Source organism: Tiliqua scincoides, chromosome 7, assembly GCF_035046505.1.
Source record: "Tiliqua scincoides isolate rTilSci1 chromosome 7, rTilSci1.hap2, whole genome shotgun sequence".
Lineage (NCBI taxonomy): Eukaryota > Metazoa > Chordata > Lepidosauria > Squamata > Scincidae > Tiliqua > Tiliqua scincoides.
This window is the reverse complement of record NC_089827.1, coordinates 69,945,063-69,962,284: the sequence shown is the minus strand read 5'-3', so window position 1 is coordinate 69,962,284 and position 17,222 is coordinate 69,945,063. Positions and strand designations below refer to the sequence as shown.

Sequence of the window (17,222 nt, the reverse complement as noted above, 5' to 3'; positions counted from 1 at the left end):
GCAATAGCACTTACTTCTGAGTAGACCTGCTTAGGATTGTGCTGTTAGAGCACATCTGCATGACACTTATCTCAAGGATCATCTGCAGACCACACAATTTGACTTCAATCTATAGCAGAGCAGTGTTTCTCAAACAGTGGTACAGTACCACTGGTGGTACTTGAGGTGGTGTTCAGTGGTACTTGCGGCAGCAAGACCAGGAACATGACAGTGGTAGGGAGCTCAGCTTGGTGAGCAGAGCCTGCTTTTCCATGCTCAGAAAAGCCCTCCGTCCATACTAAGCTTCTTACTGGTGTTTGTCATTTTGTAGCTGGCCTCCCAATCCAGAACTAACTGGCAATGACACAATCACCACTTACTTCCGGTGGTACTTCCAGCAGGTAGACCATGTAAACTAGTATGGCAAGGGACAAGTATTAGGAACCACTGACCTATAGCATTCCCTCTCAGAACAGATGTGGATCACTACAGTACCAGAGTGTGCAGTCTACACCATTTCTGAATTTCTTGCCTTTCGTGCAGATGTGTCATCCTCTAGGTCAGGGATTCCCAAACTGCAAGCTGTGGCACTCTGGGGAGCTGCAGAAACCAGCCTGGAGAGCCGCAGAATCCATGCGAAAACCCACCACCCTATACAATGTATAGGATTATAGCCTTAATGGGGAGCTGTGGTCAATGGCCCAAAAGGTCAAGGGAACTGCCACTTACTTCTGAGTAGACCTGCTTAGGTTTAGAGCACATCTGCATGACAAATCCCAAACAAAAAGTTTGGGAACCACTGCTCTAGGTTGTGCTCTCCAGCACCCAAACTTGGACAGAAAAAGAATATGCTGACGGGCAGTCACAGCGGAATAGAACATACATCTTCCTCTGAATTTGATTAAAAACCTATTTTTATCGACTAGTTTTTAAAATCCCTTTGCTAGGCATGTGCATTTGTCTTCAAAAGGAAAAGGGAACTGAATGTGCCCCAATTGTCTTCATTTCTTTTGCTTTGAAAACAAAAGTGAAATTAACAGATAAATGGATATCCTTTATACCCTTCTCCCCAAAACAATAAAAAAAATTAGAATGAGAAACCTTTGCCCTTTGTATTGGTTTGTCTCAGATAAAATTCCCTAAGGGAACTTTGCTTCTTGGTCTTAAGGGAGTATTAGAATATCTGTACTAAGTGGACAGAACAACAGAAGTTTGGATAGAGCAGAAAAACTGCTGGACTTCTGTTACTGAAATTGATGCAAATCTGCAACTAAAGTGTGCTTTTTAAAATTCCCTATAAAATTGGTTCCTTATATTGAATCCCTATGATGTTGTTCAGATATCATGCCTGAATGCAGTATAGCCACCTGAACATTTCATGAAATTTGGGCATAAAACACCATGTCACCACTGAACTAAATGTGAAACAACTGAAAAATGAAGAGTGTTTTAAAATTACTTTTTAAAAAAACGGCCTCCTTTTGTCCAATCTCTCTGAAATTTTGTGCAGATAATAATAAGGCATTAGTACAAACTCTTATAATCCTGTGAAACGTGAGCGGAATAAAACAAGGTTATAAGTACCAGAATATGCAGTGGGTCTCCACTGAAATCCATGTAAAATTAAAAAGAAACAACCAAACAAATCAAATGATAAACAAAACAATGAAACAAAATGAAAGAAAAGCATCCATTTTTTTAAAAAAATATACTATCTGCATACACATCTAAAAGGTTGTATTAGTCATATGAAATACACTTGAGAAAGCAGAAACAGATTCAGAGTCTTAATGAGAGCAAAAGAATTCAGAACATTTCAACCAGGGATGCCTCTGAAAGGAAAATGGCTATTTTGTACCTTTTCATGAACTTTTTGCCCAGGCTCCATCCCTTTGATATGCTCTGAGTCAGAAGGGCCCTCTCCTGATGCCATTTTCCTTTGAATGTGTGCATTTTGTTCACGCAAAGCTATTATCTACAAAAAAAATTAGGAATATAAGATTCACATCAAAAAGAACAGTGAACAGGTAAACATTTCATGTATTCACTATAAATGTCCATTATAAAAAGCAGCAATGTGACAATCTATATAAGAATATTTGCAATCTATCAATATGTACAGATTTATAAATGTGGGAAAGAATATCAAATTATTTCAAGGTATCATTTAACACTTTAAACCTTTTTTTCAACCTTATCAGCTACATTAAATTTCAAGGTATAATCCCACATTTTAAACCTTTTTCAATTCTTATCAACTACATGAAATTTCAAGGTATCATTCCATATTTTAAACCTTTTTTCCCCAGTTCTTATCAGCTATGCATATGTAAAAAACAATCTGATGTGGTTCCTTTAAGAGAAGTGAGCACAATATCAGTCTTATGGTTTATGACCAACATTGTTAAGTGGAGTTTCATCTACTACAGAATCCAAAATAAAACACAAAATAGGGAAACACAGGTTTAGTTCAACATCCCAATTTGGATTTTCTTCAGCAATTTGGATTTTCTCCAAATTTTCTCCACTCTGGAATGAAGACTCAAGACACATATACAGAATTAACTATGGCAAAACTAATAAGCAACTGGTCTGGAGGTTAAAGCTGTTGCCTGCTGGAAGAAGCTACGTGGGAACAACCCTGAAGAATCTTTGGAAGAGAGACCAACACAGCTGATAAGTTGAAGTGAGAGAATGGAGCCGTGAGGAGTCACTGTCATTGCCACTACTGATCCCTGGGCCATGAGAGGGAAAAGGAGTCAGTGCAATATGCGGAGGAGTGTGGAGGTCAGAATGAATAACACCTGGCTGATCTGTGGCTGTTCCTGGTGGAAGTTTAGATGTGTCATGTGTCAGCAAAAAGTGTCATGTGTCAGCAGGAAGAATGATGTCCAGGTTGTGAGGGAAGACATCTGGAAATGAAAAGTTATAGGAATTGCTCACAAAAATTGATTGAAAAAAGTCCATTTGTAAAATAATAATAATAATAATATTGGAGTTTGGCGATAGCCTGCTTATGTGGGTCCACAAGACTCTCACTCATTGAGAGAGTCAGTGAGAAAGGCGGTACAGAAATACTGGAGTATATCATCATCATAGTGATCATCAATAACGATAACACTACTAGTGTTCTATTTCTTTAATGACTGTTAAACAGTTGTCCTTGGAAGTTCCATTTACTACGGAGAATATCGCAGTAGAACCCTAGCCACTTCTGGTTACTTCACGCTAAAAAGAATTTAGTATCAAATGTGTTTTGATATCAAATGTATCACATGGATAAGGGGACAAATTCATCCAAGATACAAACTATTCTACTCTGGGCCCAATCCTATCCAACTTTCCAGCTCTGATATAGCTGCAATTCAGCCCTGATGTAAGGGGACAAACATTCACTCTCCTTGAGAAGGTCTCCGTGACTGCTCCCTCACCACAGTATGTAGCACACCCCATTGGCATGGTTGCAACAGTGCTGGAAAGTAGGATAGGATTGGACCCACAGTTATGTATCAGAATTCTAGCAGACACATTCCAATATAACATCATGAAGTCAATCCTAAGAATCAGAATGCAAGTCTCCTTTCCACAATCTCTTCACACAAGAGTCTCTTTTAAACAGAATGTATTTAACATCTTCCTATTTTTTTTCTTTAGTTTGATAAATCATTCAGTATCTGCATTCACACATTTACTTTATGGAACGGAAGTAAAACAAATTCTACTTAGGCAAAGTAAATACATCTAGAGTGCATATTAAATGTGCTTGCTCTCTGATTACTAAAAGCATACATGGTAACAATTATATTTGGCCTTTTATCTAGGGTAAATCTAAAGCTGCCGCAATTAGAAAAATAGTTACATCATTTTTTTTCCTAGTGGCTTTTTCTTAATGTTCCTTTCATTGAAATTATATTTAAAACCATCTGTCAGTAAAGTATTAAATTATGTCAGTCTAATTATCTTGATTGAAATTTGCTTCCAATTAAATCAGTTGCTTAGTATGTACTAAAAGGATTTAATTTAATTAACAGTATAGACTGAATGTAAAGAGGTCAAGGTCTATTCTCAGAGGAGCTTTGTCAGATATTTATAACATTTTAAAACACCCTTAGACTTGATTTGTAAACACCTGACATTTTTGCACTAATTATATTAATCTTTTACTTGGAACACAAAAATGTCAGCTTGATTTTTGATGTTGTTAATCAAAAGTCCTAAGCACTTATGCACCACACCAGATTAGCAGATGTTGTCAATTACTTCATTCCCCCAATAACAAATCATCTCTACCTTCAGCCACTCAGTTGGTTTCCCTAATATGCTACATTATCTTCAATATTTGTATACAGATATCCAACATCCCGTCAGAATCCTGGTGGGAAACTATTTAATTGCAATTAACAATGCTGTGAATCAGGCTTTCTGTTTAACCTGCATTAGCAACAGATTCTTTATACACAGATGCACAAGCTAAATAAACTTGCCAAGTCACCCTTCCCTCCTACATTTAAATAATTCAAAATGATTGAGAAAGCCTTATTATTCATCCATATATGTTCTATTCCGATGTTTCTCACTGTGGGTCAGGACCCACTAGGAGGGTCACAAGCCAATTTCAAGTGGGTCCCCATTCATTTCAACATTTTATTTTGAATATATTAGACTTGATGCTAACATGGCCTGTGACTGCATCTGGAATGTTACAGCTCTGTACTTTTAACAGTCTACTACATATATGCTTTTAATGATGATAGTCAATGGTACTCCTGGGTAAGTGTGGGTACGATTGCAGCCCAGGATTGTTAAAATTTTCCTGCTTCATGATGTCACTTCCTATCATGACATCACGTTTGGTGGGTCCTGACAGTTTCTCATTCTAAAAAGTGTGTCCCACTGCTAAAAGTTTGAGAGCCACTGCTCTATTCTATATACTGTTAAAAAACAAACAAAAAAAAAAAAACAACCCAGAGAGTGCTGAGACAATAAGGATCCTCCCTTGGTCTTTGGACCATTTATTTATGTAAACATAGACATTTTTCCTGCTTCTGAATGAATCATGCACAAATGACAAAAATCCAGTAATGCTGTTGTCCAACCAATTCTGGAGAAAGTCTATGTCGGGGGGCTACAAAGTCTAGGAGCTTCCACGGTAGTTGCACATTCTTGATTCAGATCTCACCTTCAAAATTTCTACTGAATTACCATGTAGCCCGATCCAATAGTGCCCAAGCACCAGTGCTGTGACAGCAATGCTCATGCTGGCTGTCCCAAACATGCCATAAGGCACAATTGTGCCACCCAGTGAGTAAACAGCGCTGGCGGGGAGGCTTGTACTGCCCTATTAATGCTGCCACTGGAGCTCAGGTAAGTGCTGAGTGGTGCAGAGGCATTTCTGGGTAGGGGTGGGTGGAGGGGGAATGGAACGAGGGGTGGGACTGGTGGAGGCCTCCTCTGTTGAATCCTATCCCCCTTCCTGGGATTGAAAGCCTGATAAGGGGCTTATTGAGTCTGATAACATATACCATAACAACATCAGCAAAAACAAAGCTATCTAGGCTTGGCCTTTGAAAAATTTCCAGGTGATGGAGTTCCATTGTAATGATGCATTAAATAAACCCACCTCTATGCTTGCCCTCAGCATAGCAATTTGGTGCACAGGTGGTATAGTCAAGATGGCACTCAGCAGACTGCACACCAGTCATCAGCAAAACTCATTTTATGAGAGGACTGTTACACACTCCTCTTGTCAAAATGACTCCTACATTCTCTTGCCTCTGGAAAGGCAAGTGTGGGACCTACTTGTACTTCACCCCAGTATTGTGGTCCCCAGATACTACAGATCTCTATGTTTTTCCTTTCCTTTGCCCCTTCCTGAAGATGATATGCATCTTCTGAGCAGCAACTGTTACCCTGCACATGCCTGATCTTGTCTGATCTTGAAAGCTAAGCAGGGTCAAGCCTGGTTAGTACTTGGATGGGAGACTGCCTGGGAGTACTGGGTGCTCTAGGCTTATACCATAGTCTTTTGAGACTGAAGGTTGCCAACCATTTGCATCTTCTGAGTAATCTAACGATATATAATTTAGTTCTTATATAGGACTACAAATAGGAAAAGATATATAGAAGCAGGAGCGGTACTAATAGGAAAGAAAACTAATTACACCACTTGGAAACTCTGCCATTCGATCACTTAAAGCAGTTGTTTTTATCAACTTCCTATAAATCCTGCAATTAATAATAATTATAACAGGTATTTATATACTGCTTTTCTTGGTCTTTATTCAAGACTTTATTCAAGGCGGCTTACATAGGCAGGCTTTATTAAATCCCTATTAAATAGGGATTTTTACAATTTCAAAGAAGGTTCTTTCTTTCAAGAACGACTACATTCAAGGTGTTTCATTCCAATCTGGCTTCACATTCTGGCCTCCATCCTCCCCCGTTCAGAGCAGATGGAATTGCTCGGCTTCAGCTTGTCAGCTGCTCCAAGGTCGCATGGTGCCGGTGGCCTCGAACTGGCGACCTTGTGGATGTTATCTTCAGGCAGACGGAGGCTCTACCCTCTAGACCAGACCTTCTGCAATTGTACCGTAGTGTATTAGAAAGCTGCATTTTGTGAACTCCTAGAGAGAATGCAGACAGTTGTACTCAATTTCTGTTTTCAGCACAATCACATTTAATGGTGCCCAAGGTGAGGTGTATTCTATTCTCTCACTTGTTTTTTTTCCTTGTTTTGCTGAACAACTGCAAACTTCCTCTAAAAAATAAATTACATAATTTTTAGATGGGCACTTTGCTACTGTTGCATTGTAGAACTGTTCTGAATTTATTGTGAGTTGTATCCTTTTAGGCTGCAAACATAACCACACTTTCTTGAGAGTAAGCCCCACTGAACAAAACAGGACTTACTTCTGAGTAGACCTAGTTAGGATTGTGCCCATAGTCTTTCTGTTAAGTCATTTTGGGCGTTGTGTGAACAGGAGAGAATGTGGCACGTAGATATTGAAATGAAAAGTATGATATTTCCCCACATACTTGCCAAAGCAACTTTGTTAATAATGATGGGGCTAAAACAAATATGATAAAGGACACCCATACTTTACAATACATGTTCGCCCTTTTCATCTGCGGATCTTGGATCCACAGATTTGACTCAACGCGGATGGCCATGGACACCCACATTAAGTCGCCCCCCCCCAAAAAAAATAACACACGGTCCTTTTAAAAATGTTTATAACATTTCCAGGTCATGCAGAGCCCCCCCACCTCCCCTTGGCCTTGCACTGCCTGAGAATGCATCGTGGAATTGGTTTGCTGAGAAACTGCCTTCTGAGGTGCAGGGAGGTTCCATGCAACCTCACCATGCCTTAGAACACCTCTGGATGTGACTGGAAGACACATCCAGTTGCATTCAGGGGTCCTTTATGGGCCACCCACAGACCTCAGTATCCACGAGTTCGGAATCAGGAGCGGATCCTCTGCAGACACTGAGGTCCAATCTGCATATCGTTGTCTTGTGTGCTCTTTGAGGCATCTGGTGGTCCACTGTGAAATACAGGAAGCTGGTCTAGATGGGCCTCTTGCCAGATCCAGCAGGGCTCTTCTTATATTTATTCTAAAAAGGAGGTTACATTGGAGCTGGCAGGTAAGGAGGTGGGATTGCTGTGCTCTGCCTCTCCCTGCCTACCAAACCGCTTTGCCACGCAGCCAGATGGTCGCAGAGCCACTTCAGGCAACCCCAAGGCTTCCTCTGGGTCTGCATAATGCTGTTGTTTTGGGTGGCAACAGGAAGAATATGGCTTTTGCACTCTCATTTGGAGGCAATGCACAAAATGATGGCTTGTGGTCATGATGCTAGACCAGGGGTGCCCAAACCCCGGCCCTGGGGCCACTTGTGGCCCTCAAGGCCTCTCAATGTGTCCCTCAGGGAGCCCCCAGTCTCCAATGAGCCTCTGGCCCTCCAGAGATTTGTTGGAGCCCACACTGGCCCGACGCAACTGCTCTCAGCTTGAGGGAGACTGTTTGACCTATCGCGTGGGCTGTGGGATGAGGGCTCCCTTTATTGCCTGTTGTTTCACGTCTGTGATGCAGTAGCAGCAGCAAAGGAAAGGCTAGCCTTGCTTTGTGCAAGGCCTTTTATAGGCCCTGAGCTATTGCAAGACCTTCATTCATTCATATAAGTTCATCTTTAATATATTCATTTATGTAAACTTATGTAAATTTATTCAAATTTTAAATATAAATTCTTTTTCCCCCGGCCCCCGACACAGTGTCAGAGAGATGATGTGGCCCTCCTGCCAAAAACTTTGGACACCCCTGTGCTAGACTAATACAGTGCCCAAATTGCTACATGCCACATTTGTTAGAAATAGACGACATGTTCAGAGGTCATGTGTATTCTCAGACAGAGCTAAACCCAAACACACACAGGCTTGTGCAGGGCTGACATTCCTAGGAGGTGCTAGAACACGTCAGAGGGTGCAATCCTAACCCCTTATATCTGTGCTTTCCCGCACTGACATAAGAGCAATGCAGCTCTGAGGTAAGGGAACAAACATTCCCTTACTTTGAGGAGGCCTCCTTGAGTGACACCCAACTGCAGGATGCAGCACATGTCCCACTGGCACTGCTATGCCAGTGCTGGAAAGTACTAACATAAGGGGTTAGGATTGCGCCCAGAGTCAGATAACTACATTTACTCATGTATTTGTGACTTTTTACCCATTCCAAGTTTTTCCAAACTGCCTCCCCTACTACTTTAGTCATTGTAATGCAAATTAATGCAGTGTTAATGAGAACTTGCAATGTAATATATGCTACTTTAGTGCGACAGAAAGCTAATGCAAGGAGATGCTTGTTTTTTCAGGATTCTGACTTCACACACACACACACACACACAGAGAGAGAGAGAGAGAGAGAGAGAGAGAGAGAGAGAGAGAGAGAGAGAAATACTGAAGCTGAAATGGAAGAGATGGCTTATTGCTGAAAGGGTTTAAATTCCTCATTGTCAGCTACAGGTTTTGATGTTTTCAACCCATTATTTCTTTAACAGCACAAACACGGTATCTGAGTTCTGAAAAGGGAATCAAAATACTTTCAGCCATAGGCTGACAATACTACCCTGCAGTAATGATGGGTCATACATTATCACTAGTGTGAACTGCACTTTGAAGGAACAGAAGGCAAAAGAAGAAAACTCCTTTCGGTATAATAAAAACTATTTGGAATGTTCCTTTCAGCCATCACAATGCCTTTTCATCATCATTTCACATAGAAGGAAGATTTATGAAACACATTTTTCCCCCCAGAAAAGTGTTCATATTTTTTTAGTTCATGCCTTTCAAAACAAAAGATAAAGATTTAGCAAAGATTTTTCCTAGCGATGTGTGTGAAGCAATCATTGTCCACAACTGCCAGCTGCACCTGAGAAGTGTAATTTTGACCCAAGGTTTGAAACCAGTGTCAAAACCCTGGTGGAAGTGGGTGAAAAAATAACTACGATCAACATTACAGTCACCACAAGCATTGTATACATGTGGCGGTCGTGAAACAGAAGAGTAATGTTAAGTGAGTTTTAGCACTTTGCCCCCACAGTTGCTTCAACCAAATCCAGTGCCCCACTGCACTATTTAAATCAGGGGGAGCTTCAATTGGCTGGCAATGCAAGCTTCCTTCCTCCTGGAAGCGTTCACTTGGGGGGGTAAGCACTTGGGAGCAAGTAATCAGAGTCAAAAGCATATCAGGGGCAAAATGCTCACGCTACCCTATTCCCCACTGTGGTTTTCCCCATTTCACATGCACCCACGTGTAATTTGGTGCATTGATCTGAAAAATGCTAATAATAGTAAACATGTGATGATGATGATGATGATGATGATGATGCATTCCAGTAACTGAGCTAGTGTGACTACATTTGCATTAACAAAACACAACTGAACTGGGTTCTTCCAACTTCTTCTCTAAAATCTATATATTATCCATGTTAATTTTTTTTAAACCCCACAATAAATTAGATGTGAAGACTTTTCCAAGATAGGAGCAGCTCTCACTTATTTGCTCTACAGATACCCAAGCACTTCTTTGAAGAGCTCAGAGCAGCTTATCTCCCAGGTTGTCTCCCATTCTAACCAGCGTCTTCAACTATGCAGGTTCCTTTAGTAATGGGAGAAGGGGCAGGTGAAGTCCCCCCATCTTTGATGAACGTAGCTCTGGTGGCAACTGGCCGAGGTAGGCTTCTTTCACTTGAGTCTCTGCACTAGGCTTCCAAATATTTCCCAGAATAAGGGGTATTGGCAGCCAGGCACTTTCCTGTGTAGCCCTTGAAATTTAAACGCACCTCTGCTTTTGGGAGAGCATTAGGGTTACACTCGGAGCTGGCAGACATGCACAAAAGCTGCTATGGATGGATGTTATAGCAGCTCTGTGAGTGTAGATTTCTGGGGTTAGTCCCAATAAGGCCCTGACCACACCTTAAAGAATAGATAATTGCTCCTGTCCCCTAAGGCTACCTGCAGCAACTTCTGCAATTGCTCATACTGAGACCTCAAATGTTCCAATCAGAGATGCCATAATTTACAAAGGCCTGCTCAAAATTAACCATGAAAGTCTTGGCAGCATCTACTTCATGGAAAGTGGGAACATTTTGGCATCTACAGAGGCTGGGAAAGAGCAGGCGGAGGTGAAACCAGCTGTAGGCATTTCAACTTGAAAGGATATCTGAGCTGCTCTGCAGACATCAGTTCCTTGGGGCCACGGCTGAAGCCCACTCTGGTAAAACGGGTCCTTCTGGCCAGCTGAAATCACTCATGACAGCCTTGGGAGTTGGGTCTTCCAGGCTTGAGCACTAGGGGGAGGCTGGAGCTTCTAGCACAGTCTTGCTATCTCTCACGAGCATGAAGAAGGTGCTGCACTTTTCCTCTAGCCCAGGGGTGCCCAAACCCCGGCCCAGGGGCCACTTGCGGCCCTCGAGGCCTCTCAATGCGGCCCTCAGGTAGTCCCTAGTCTCCAATGAGCCTCTGGCCCTCTGGAGATTTGTTGAAGCCCGCACTGGTCCAACGCAACTTTTCTCAGTGTGAGGGCGACTGTTTGACCTCTCATGTGAGCTGTGGGATGAGAGCTCCCTCCACTGCTTGCTCTTTCACATCTGTGATGCAGCAGTGGCAGTGAAGGAAAGGCTGGCCTTGCTTTGTGCAAGGCCTTTTATAGGCCTTGAGCTATTGCAAGACCTTCATTCATTCATATAAGTTCATCTTTAATATATTCTTTTATGCAAACTTATGTAAATTTATTCAAATTTTAAATGTAAATTAATTCCCCCCCCCGGCCCCTGACACAGTGTTAGAGAGATGATGTGGCCCTCCTGCCAAAAACTTTGGACACCCCTGCTCTAGCCTATCCTAATCTATTCAAGGACAAGAGTTACTGCAACAAGGTGTCTCAGCAGCTTTTAGGATACTGAGGCATAAAAGCGGGGGGGGGGGGAGGGGGCTTAGAAGAGTCCACAATTAGGGAAAATGGGGAAAAAGATGGGAGACATCAGTGATTTTTCTCTCCAGAAGACCAGCGCATTAAACAACCCAAGTAAACTGGATTTCCAGAAGACAATGAGGAACTGTATTAGCTACAATTCAGACAAGTAGAAATACGGCACATACACAAGATCATAAACATCTGCAAGCTATCTATCTTGTCCCTTGAGATTCTGCAAAAGGTTTAGTGTGGAGGCTTTTCAAAACTCTTTAGGTGGGTGGATTTCAGAACAGAACACGGCAGCCAGCAGGTGGTTTAGGGGCCTGAAGGTAGTTTCAGGTGTATTTCAAATTAACTTTGAGTCATCATGCAAGAGTCTGACTCGTTGTTGTTGGCAACCTTCAGTCTCGAAAGACTTTGGTATCGCGCTCTGGATGGTGGTTCTGGCGAGTCTGACTCAGCAAGGCACATAATGTGCAAATGTAAATGTTGAAATGGCTATACACCTTATGAGGCACACGCATAAGTACCTGACAATTGGAGACATAGTTAAAAAGTTAGACAGGATTAGCAGCAAGAGACTGGTCATCTACTACAGCAGTGGTTCCCACAGTGGTGGGTTGCAACTCAACATTGGGAACCAAAACTGGGCCATTCCTTTTTAAGGGGAGTGGCCCAGTAATGGGTATCCCTGATGGTGCTGCAGTAATTACAGCGCCATGGGAACTGAGGGATTTCCTCCTTACCTGGGGGTTGTGCTGGCCTAAGGGAGGCTCTGGGGGGCCCACAGCCCCCACTGCGGACCTCCCCAGTGTTTGAAATTGCTCCATTTGAGGATCGAAGTGCACTTCCAGTTTTTGCCGAAAATAGAGCAATTTCAAACATCAGGAATCAAGTTAGATCAAGATCAAGAGTCTAAAAATTATTTCTAATTTTCTGGGGAAGAATGAATTAATTTTTGGACATCTAGCAGGCGTCCAAAAGGAGTCCTTTGACATCCGAAGCGGAGTGAAGCAGGGCTGTGTTCTTGCGCCAACCTTGTTTGGAATTTTCTTTGCTTTCCTGCTGAAGCAGGCCTTTGGAACTGCAACAGAAGGCATCTATCTCCGGACCAGATCAGACGGAAAGCTCTTCAACCTCTCCAGACTGAGAGCAAAGTCCAAAGTCCAGCTGAAATGTCTGCGTGACTTCCTCTTTGCCGACGACGCAGCTGTCACTACCCACTCTGCCAAAGATCTCCAGCAGCTCATGGATTGTTTTAGCAAGGCCTGCCAAGATTTTGGACTGACAATCAGCCTGAAGAAAACACAGGTTATGGTTCAGGATGTGGACTCACCTCCCTGCATTACAATCTCTGCACATGAACTGGAGGTTGTCCATGACTTTGTGTACCTTGGCTCAACGATCTCCGACACTCTTTCTCTCGATACCGAGCTAAACAAGCACATCGGTAAAGCAGCTACCACGTTTTCCAGACTCACAAATAGAGTCTGGTCCAAAAAGAAGCTGATGGAACATACCAAGATCCAGGTCTACAGAGCTTGCGTCCTGAGTACACTTCTGTACTGCAGCGAGTCATGGACTCTTCCCTCACAACAGGAGAGGAAACTGAACACTTTCCACATGCGCTGCCTCCGATGCATCTTCGGCATCACCTGGCAGGACAAAGTTCCAAACAACACAGTCCTGGAACGTGCTGGAATCCCTAGCATGTATGCACTGCTGAAACAGAGACGCCTGCGTTGGCTTGCCATGTCGTGAGAATGGATGATGGCCGGATTCCAAAGGATCTCCTCTATGGAGGACTTGTGCAAGGAGAGCGCCCTACAGGTAGACCACAGCTGCAATACAAGGATGTCTGCAAGAGGGATCTGAAGGCCTTAGGAGTGGACCTCAACAGGTGGGAAACCCTGGCCTCTGAGCGGCCCGCTTGGAGGCAGGCTGTGCAGCATGGCCTTTCCCAGTTTGAAGAGACACTTGGCCAACAGTCTGAGGCAAAGAAGGAAGGCCCATAGCCAGGGAGACAGACCAGGGACAGACTGCACTTGCTCCCAGTGTGGAAGGGACTGTCACTCCCGACTCGGCCTTTTCAGCCACATTAGACGCTGTTCCAGAACCACCTTTCAGAGCGCGATGCCAGAGTCTTTCGAGACTGAAGGTTGCCAACACTAGCAGTAGTCCAGTTTCAGATGTTTTGGATTAATTTCAAATTTAATTTCAAATTGGAGTAAGGGGATCCATTATCATGCTTTTCTTCTACTGCAGTGTTCTACTAAGTGCTCATAACTCTTGCCCTTTAAGATTTGGGATCTCTGGTGTTCAGGTCTTCATTACAAAATGAACACACACACACACACACACACACACACACACACACACACACTGCAGAATGCACCAATGAAATGTGTGTTCCCTGTTAGCTGGGTTGGCAATACTTTTGATAACAAAAGTGGGATGGAAAAAGCTGTCGCCATGTAATCTGCAATTATGATCCAGGAAGATGAAATGAAAATCTCATCCCAAGAACTACACTGAGGCAGTTATGGAGGGGATCAAGGTTTCATGAAGAGAAAATCTTCAACTATACACAAAAAGGTAGATCAAGAAGCTTTGCAAAACTAGACTTCGAAACATTGGATACACAGCAGGGCGCCGTTTTAACAAATATTTCAAATCACTGGTAACTGCAGGAGTGGGGAAGATAAAAATAGTAAAGCTGGCAAGCAGTAATTTCAGTGGCTTTTCCTCACTCCTGTTTCATTATTTTCTGTTGTGCCTGTATAGCTGAATTTCTCCTTTGGTTAATAAATGAGCAGCTCCGCTGGAACAATGGCAGCAAGATCCTCAGGTCATAATATATATGCTTGTGGGAATGGGCAGAAACAGGATAACAAAAAACAAGCATGTGAACAGGAATGAAAACGCTGTAATCAAGGACAGTTTCCCAAATAGCAGCAATGAAGCAATGCCATGCCATTGTTCACGCCTTGGCCGGGACATCATTGCTCACATGGCTGAGGAACCAGCTAGCCTCTTCCTTCCACCATGCAGATAAAAAAAATCTGAAGTGACCTGAAGTGACCTGAAGTATTCTCTACAATTGCCTGGAGGCCCTATTTGTGGGGTTCTCCCACACAGCTGCCCTAGAAAGAGAGCCGCGGAACCTGGACTTGTCTCCTGCATGCCAGAAGTGACATCACAAGAGGTGAAGACCATAGAGGAGACCACAGAGCTTCCCTAGAAGCTGAAGTGACATGCCAGAAGTGACATCACAAGAGGCAAAGACCATGGAGAAGACCACAGAGGTCAGTGTTCTGTAAGAAGAAAAATGCTGAAAATCGTCGGCCTAGATGTTATCTGTGTAATAAGAGTATTGGCAGGTGAGCTTCCTTCTCCACCGTGTCAGGGCGGTACTGCAATGAGTGTATTGCAACACTTGGTTCTTCAAATATAACACCACTGTCACTGTTGCTTTTCTTCTTCACGTTTATTACAACTCCCTGCCATTCTGATGGCACAGAACCGCTAATGACTTAAGGGGAAAAAAAGAAGCAAAACAACCACTCCTATAGAAATAGGGATAAGGAGTTCCTAAAATTATAGATTAGAATAAAATCTATTCCGTATGTAGGAATAATATCCCAAATGTTAACTAATTTTAAGCCACATGGTCTTCTTCAGTGTCACGTGAACTTAACACACACACTTTACATTTGTTGCAAGACGGAATGCCAAGGATAGTTGTTAAAAAATGATTCTTCTAAGAAAAATTAGAAGGTCTGTTTGTTACCTCCTGATTGGCAGCTGCAAGTTCTTCTTCAAGTGCCGAGACCCGTTCTAAAGAAACCCTCAGTCGTTCTCTAACCTAGAAAACAAATATTATGGAGTAAGAGGATTTATAATTAATAATACTTTTGCAGGGAATAAAAACAAAGAAAAATGTCACTAATCAAGTCACATTCTTACTAAGCAATGTTTGAAGTCCCTAGAACAGAATCAAAGTCCTCTTGTTAAGTACGCTGGACCCAGAAATCTTTTCTATACAACTATCTTTTAAGCGAAACGGTGGAATATACTTAAGGCTCAAAGAACTCCAAGCAAGCAAAGGACTAAAACTCCTATGTCATATCAAAGAACAACAACAATAATAATAATTCAGGTATTTATATACCGCCTTTCTTGGTCGTCAGATTTCTCCTCAGACTCAAGGAGGTTTACATAGGCAGGCTGATTAAATCCCCATAGGGATTTTTACAATTGAAAGAAGGTTCTGTCTTTCAAGGACCACAACAGTCTAGATGTTTCACTCTGATCTGGTTTCACATTCTGGCCTCCATCCTCCCACACTCAGAGCAGATGGAATAACTTGGCTCAGCTTGTCAGCTGCTTCAAGATTGCACGGTGCCGGTGGCCTCGAACTGGTGACCTTCAGATGTTATCTTCAGGCAAATGGATGCTCTACCCTCTAGACCAGACCTCCTGCCCACAATGGCTTATGGTCAACTTGACCACACATCTGTGTGTCTCTGCCATAATTCCACATCCCTAATAAGATTAATAATATAAAGGATAAGCATTTGTATAGTGCAGTGTTTCTCAAGCAGTGGTAAGGTGCCACCAGTGGTACTTGAGGTGGTGTCTGGTGGTACTCGCAGGACCCCTGGACACCTACCACCCAGCAGCCAGACCAGGAACATGACAGAACAAATAGCCGTAGGAGGCTTGGCTCAGTGGACAGAGCTCCAAAGCATGCTTTTCCTTGCCCAAGAAAGCCCTCTCGTCCATCCTGAGTCTCTTACTGGTGTTTGCCATATCACATCTGGCCTCCCAAACCAGCTGGAGATGGTGTCATCACCACTTACTTCCGGTGGTACTTTGAATAGTGGACCATTTGAAGTGATACGGTAGAGGACAAATGTTGGCAAGCTGCACGGGAGGAGGCCCATCATGGGGGTGACACTGGCCTCCCTCATAGGGTGATGCAAACCTTCGTGACACCACCGCAACACGCATTATATGGGGCAAATTTCTGATAATTTCCTTGCTTTAAGTTTGCTTCTCATTTGTTAATCCAATATGAGAAAATAAGCAATACCGCTACACTACAGATTTACTTTTTAGCTGTTTTGAATATGGCAAAGTGAAATTAGGCTGTAATATAATATGCACTTTCCTGAGACTAAGCCCCACTGAACATAAGGGAACTTACTTTTGAGTAGATATGAATAGGACTTCACTGTTAGACTGTGGCTGCAATCTTATAGAACTGGGAGGAAGCCCCATGGACTATAACAGGGCTAACTTCTGAGTAGACATGCATAGGCTTGGGCTCTGTGACTCTCCAAAAGCTATAGTCAAGTTGCATTATGGAAGTCCTGAATGAAACTGAGAGCTTGCTTAGATTAGCGGCAAGCAGAAGCTTAAGAACCAGCAGGGATTTTTCAAAAATTGTTTGAAAGTATTTTCGTAGCATTCATCTCAACAAGCTATTACTCACCTCTTACTAAGCACAGCCAAAATGTTAAGCTTCATTTCAAATAAAAGTACAGTAGGGTGATTTTCGCATCACCTGGAACTTGCGTGACAAAATGTTAGAGACAATGATTCAGGTACAATAAGCACTTATCGTACATTTCTCAAAACAATTCAGGAGTCTACTCTTTTCAATTGCAATTAATACCTCCATGAGCTTTCTTTTAAGAAACAATATAGCTCCTTTCCAATTGACGTTGCGAAGTTGAATCTTTGAAATTTTCATAGTTCAGATGGCCGTA

General features: G+C 42.6%; 1 protein-coding gene across 1 annotated transcript in view; it reads right to left on the bottom strand.

Moving 5' to 3' along the window:
• Window positions 1-17,222, bottom strand: part of PPFIA2 (PTPRF interacting protein alpha 2) — a 270,632-nt gene that overhangs the window by 75,228 nt on the left and 178,182 nt on the right. The window contains exons 4-5 of the mRNA XM_066634342.1: window positions 15,239-15,313; window positions 1,838-1,954 (exon numbers count right to left, since the gene is read on the bottom strand). Coding sequence (XP_066490439.1) covers window positions 1,838-1,954; window positions 15,239-15,313 — 192 coding nt within the window. The remainder of the gene's footprint in view (window positions 1-1,837; window positions 1,955-15,238; window positions 15,314-17,222) is intronic.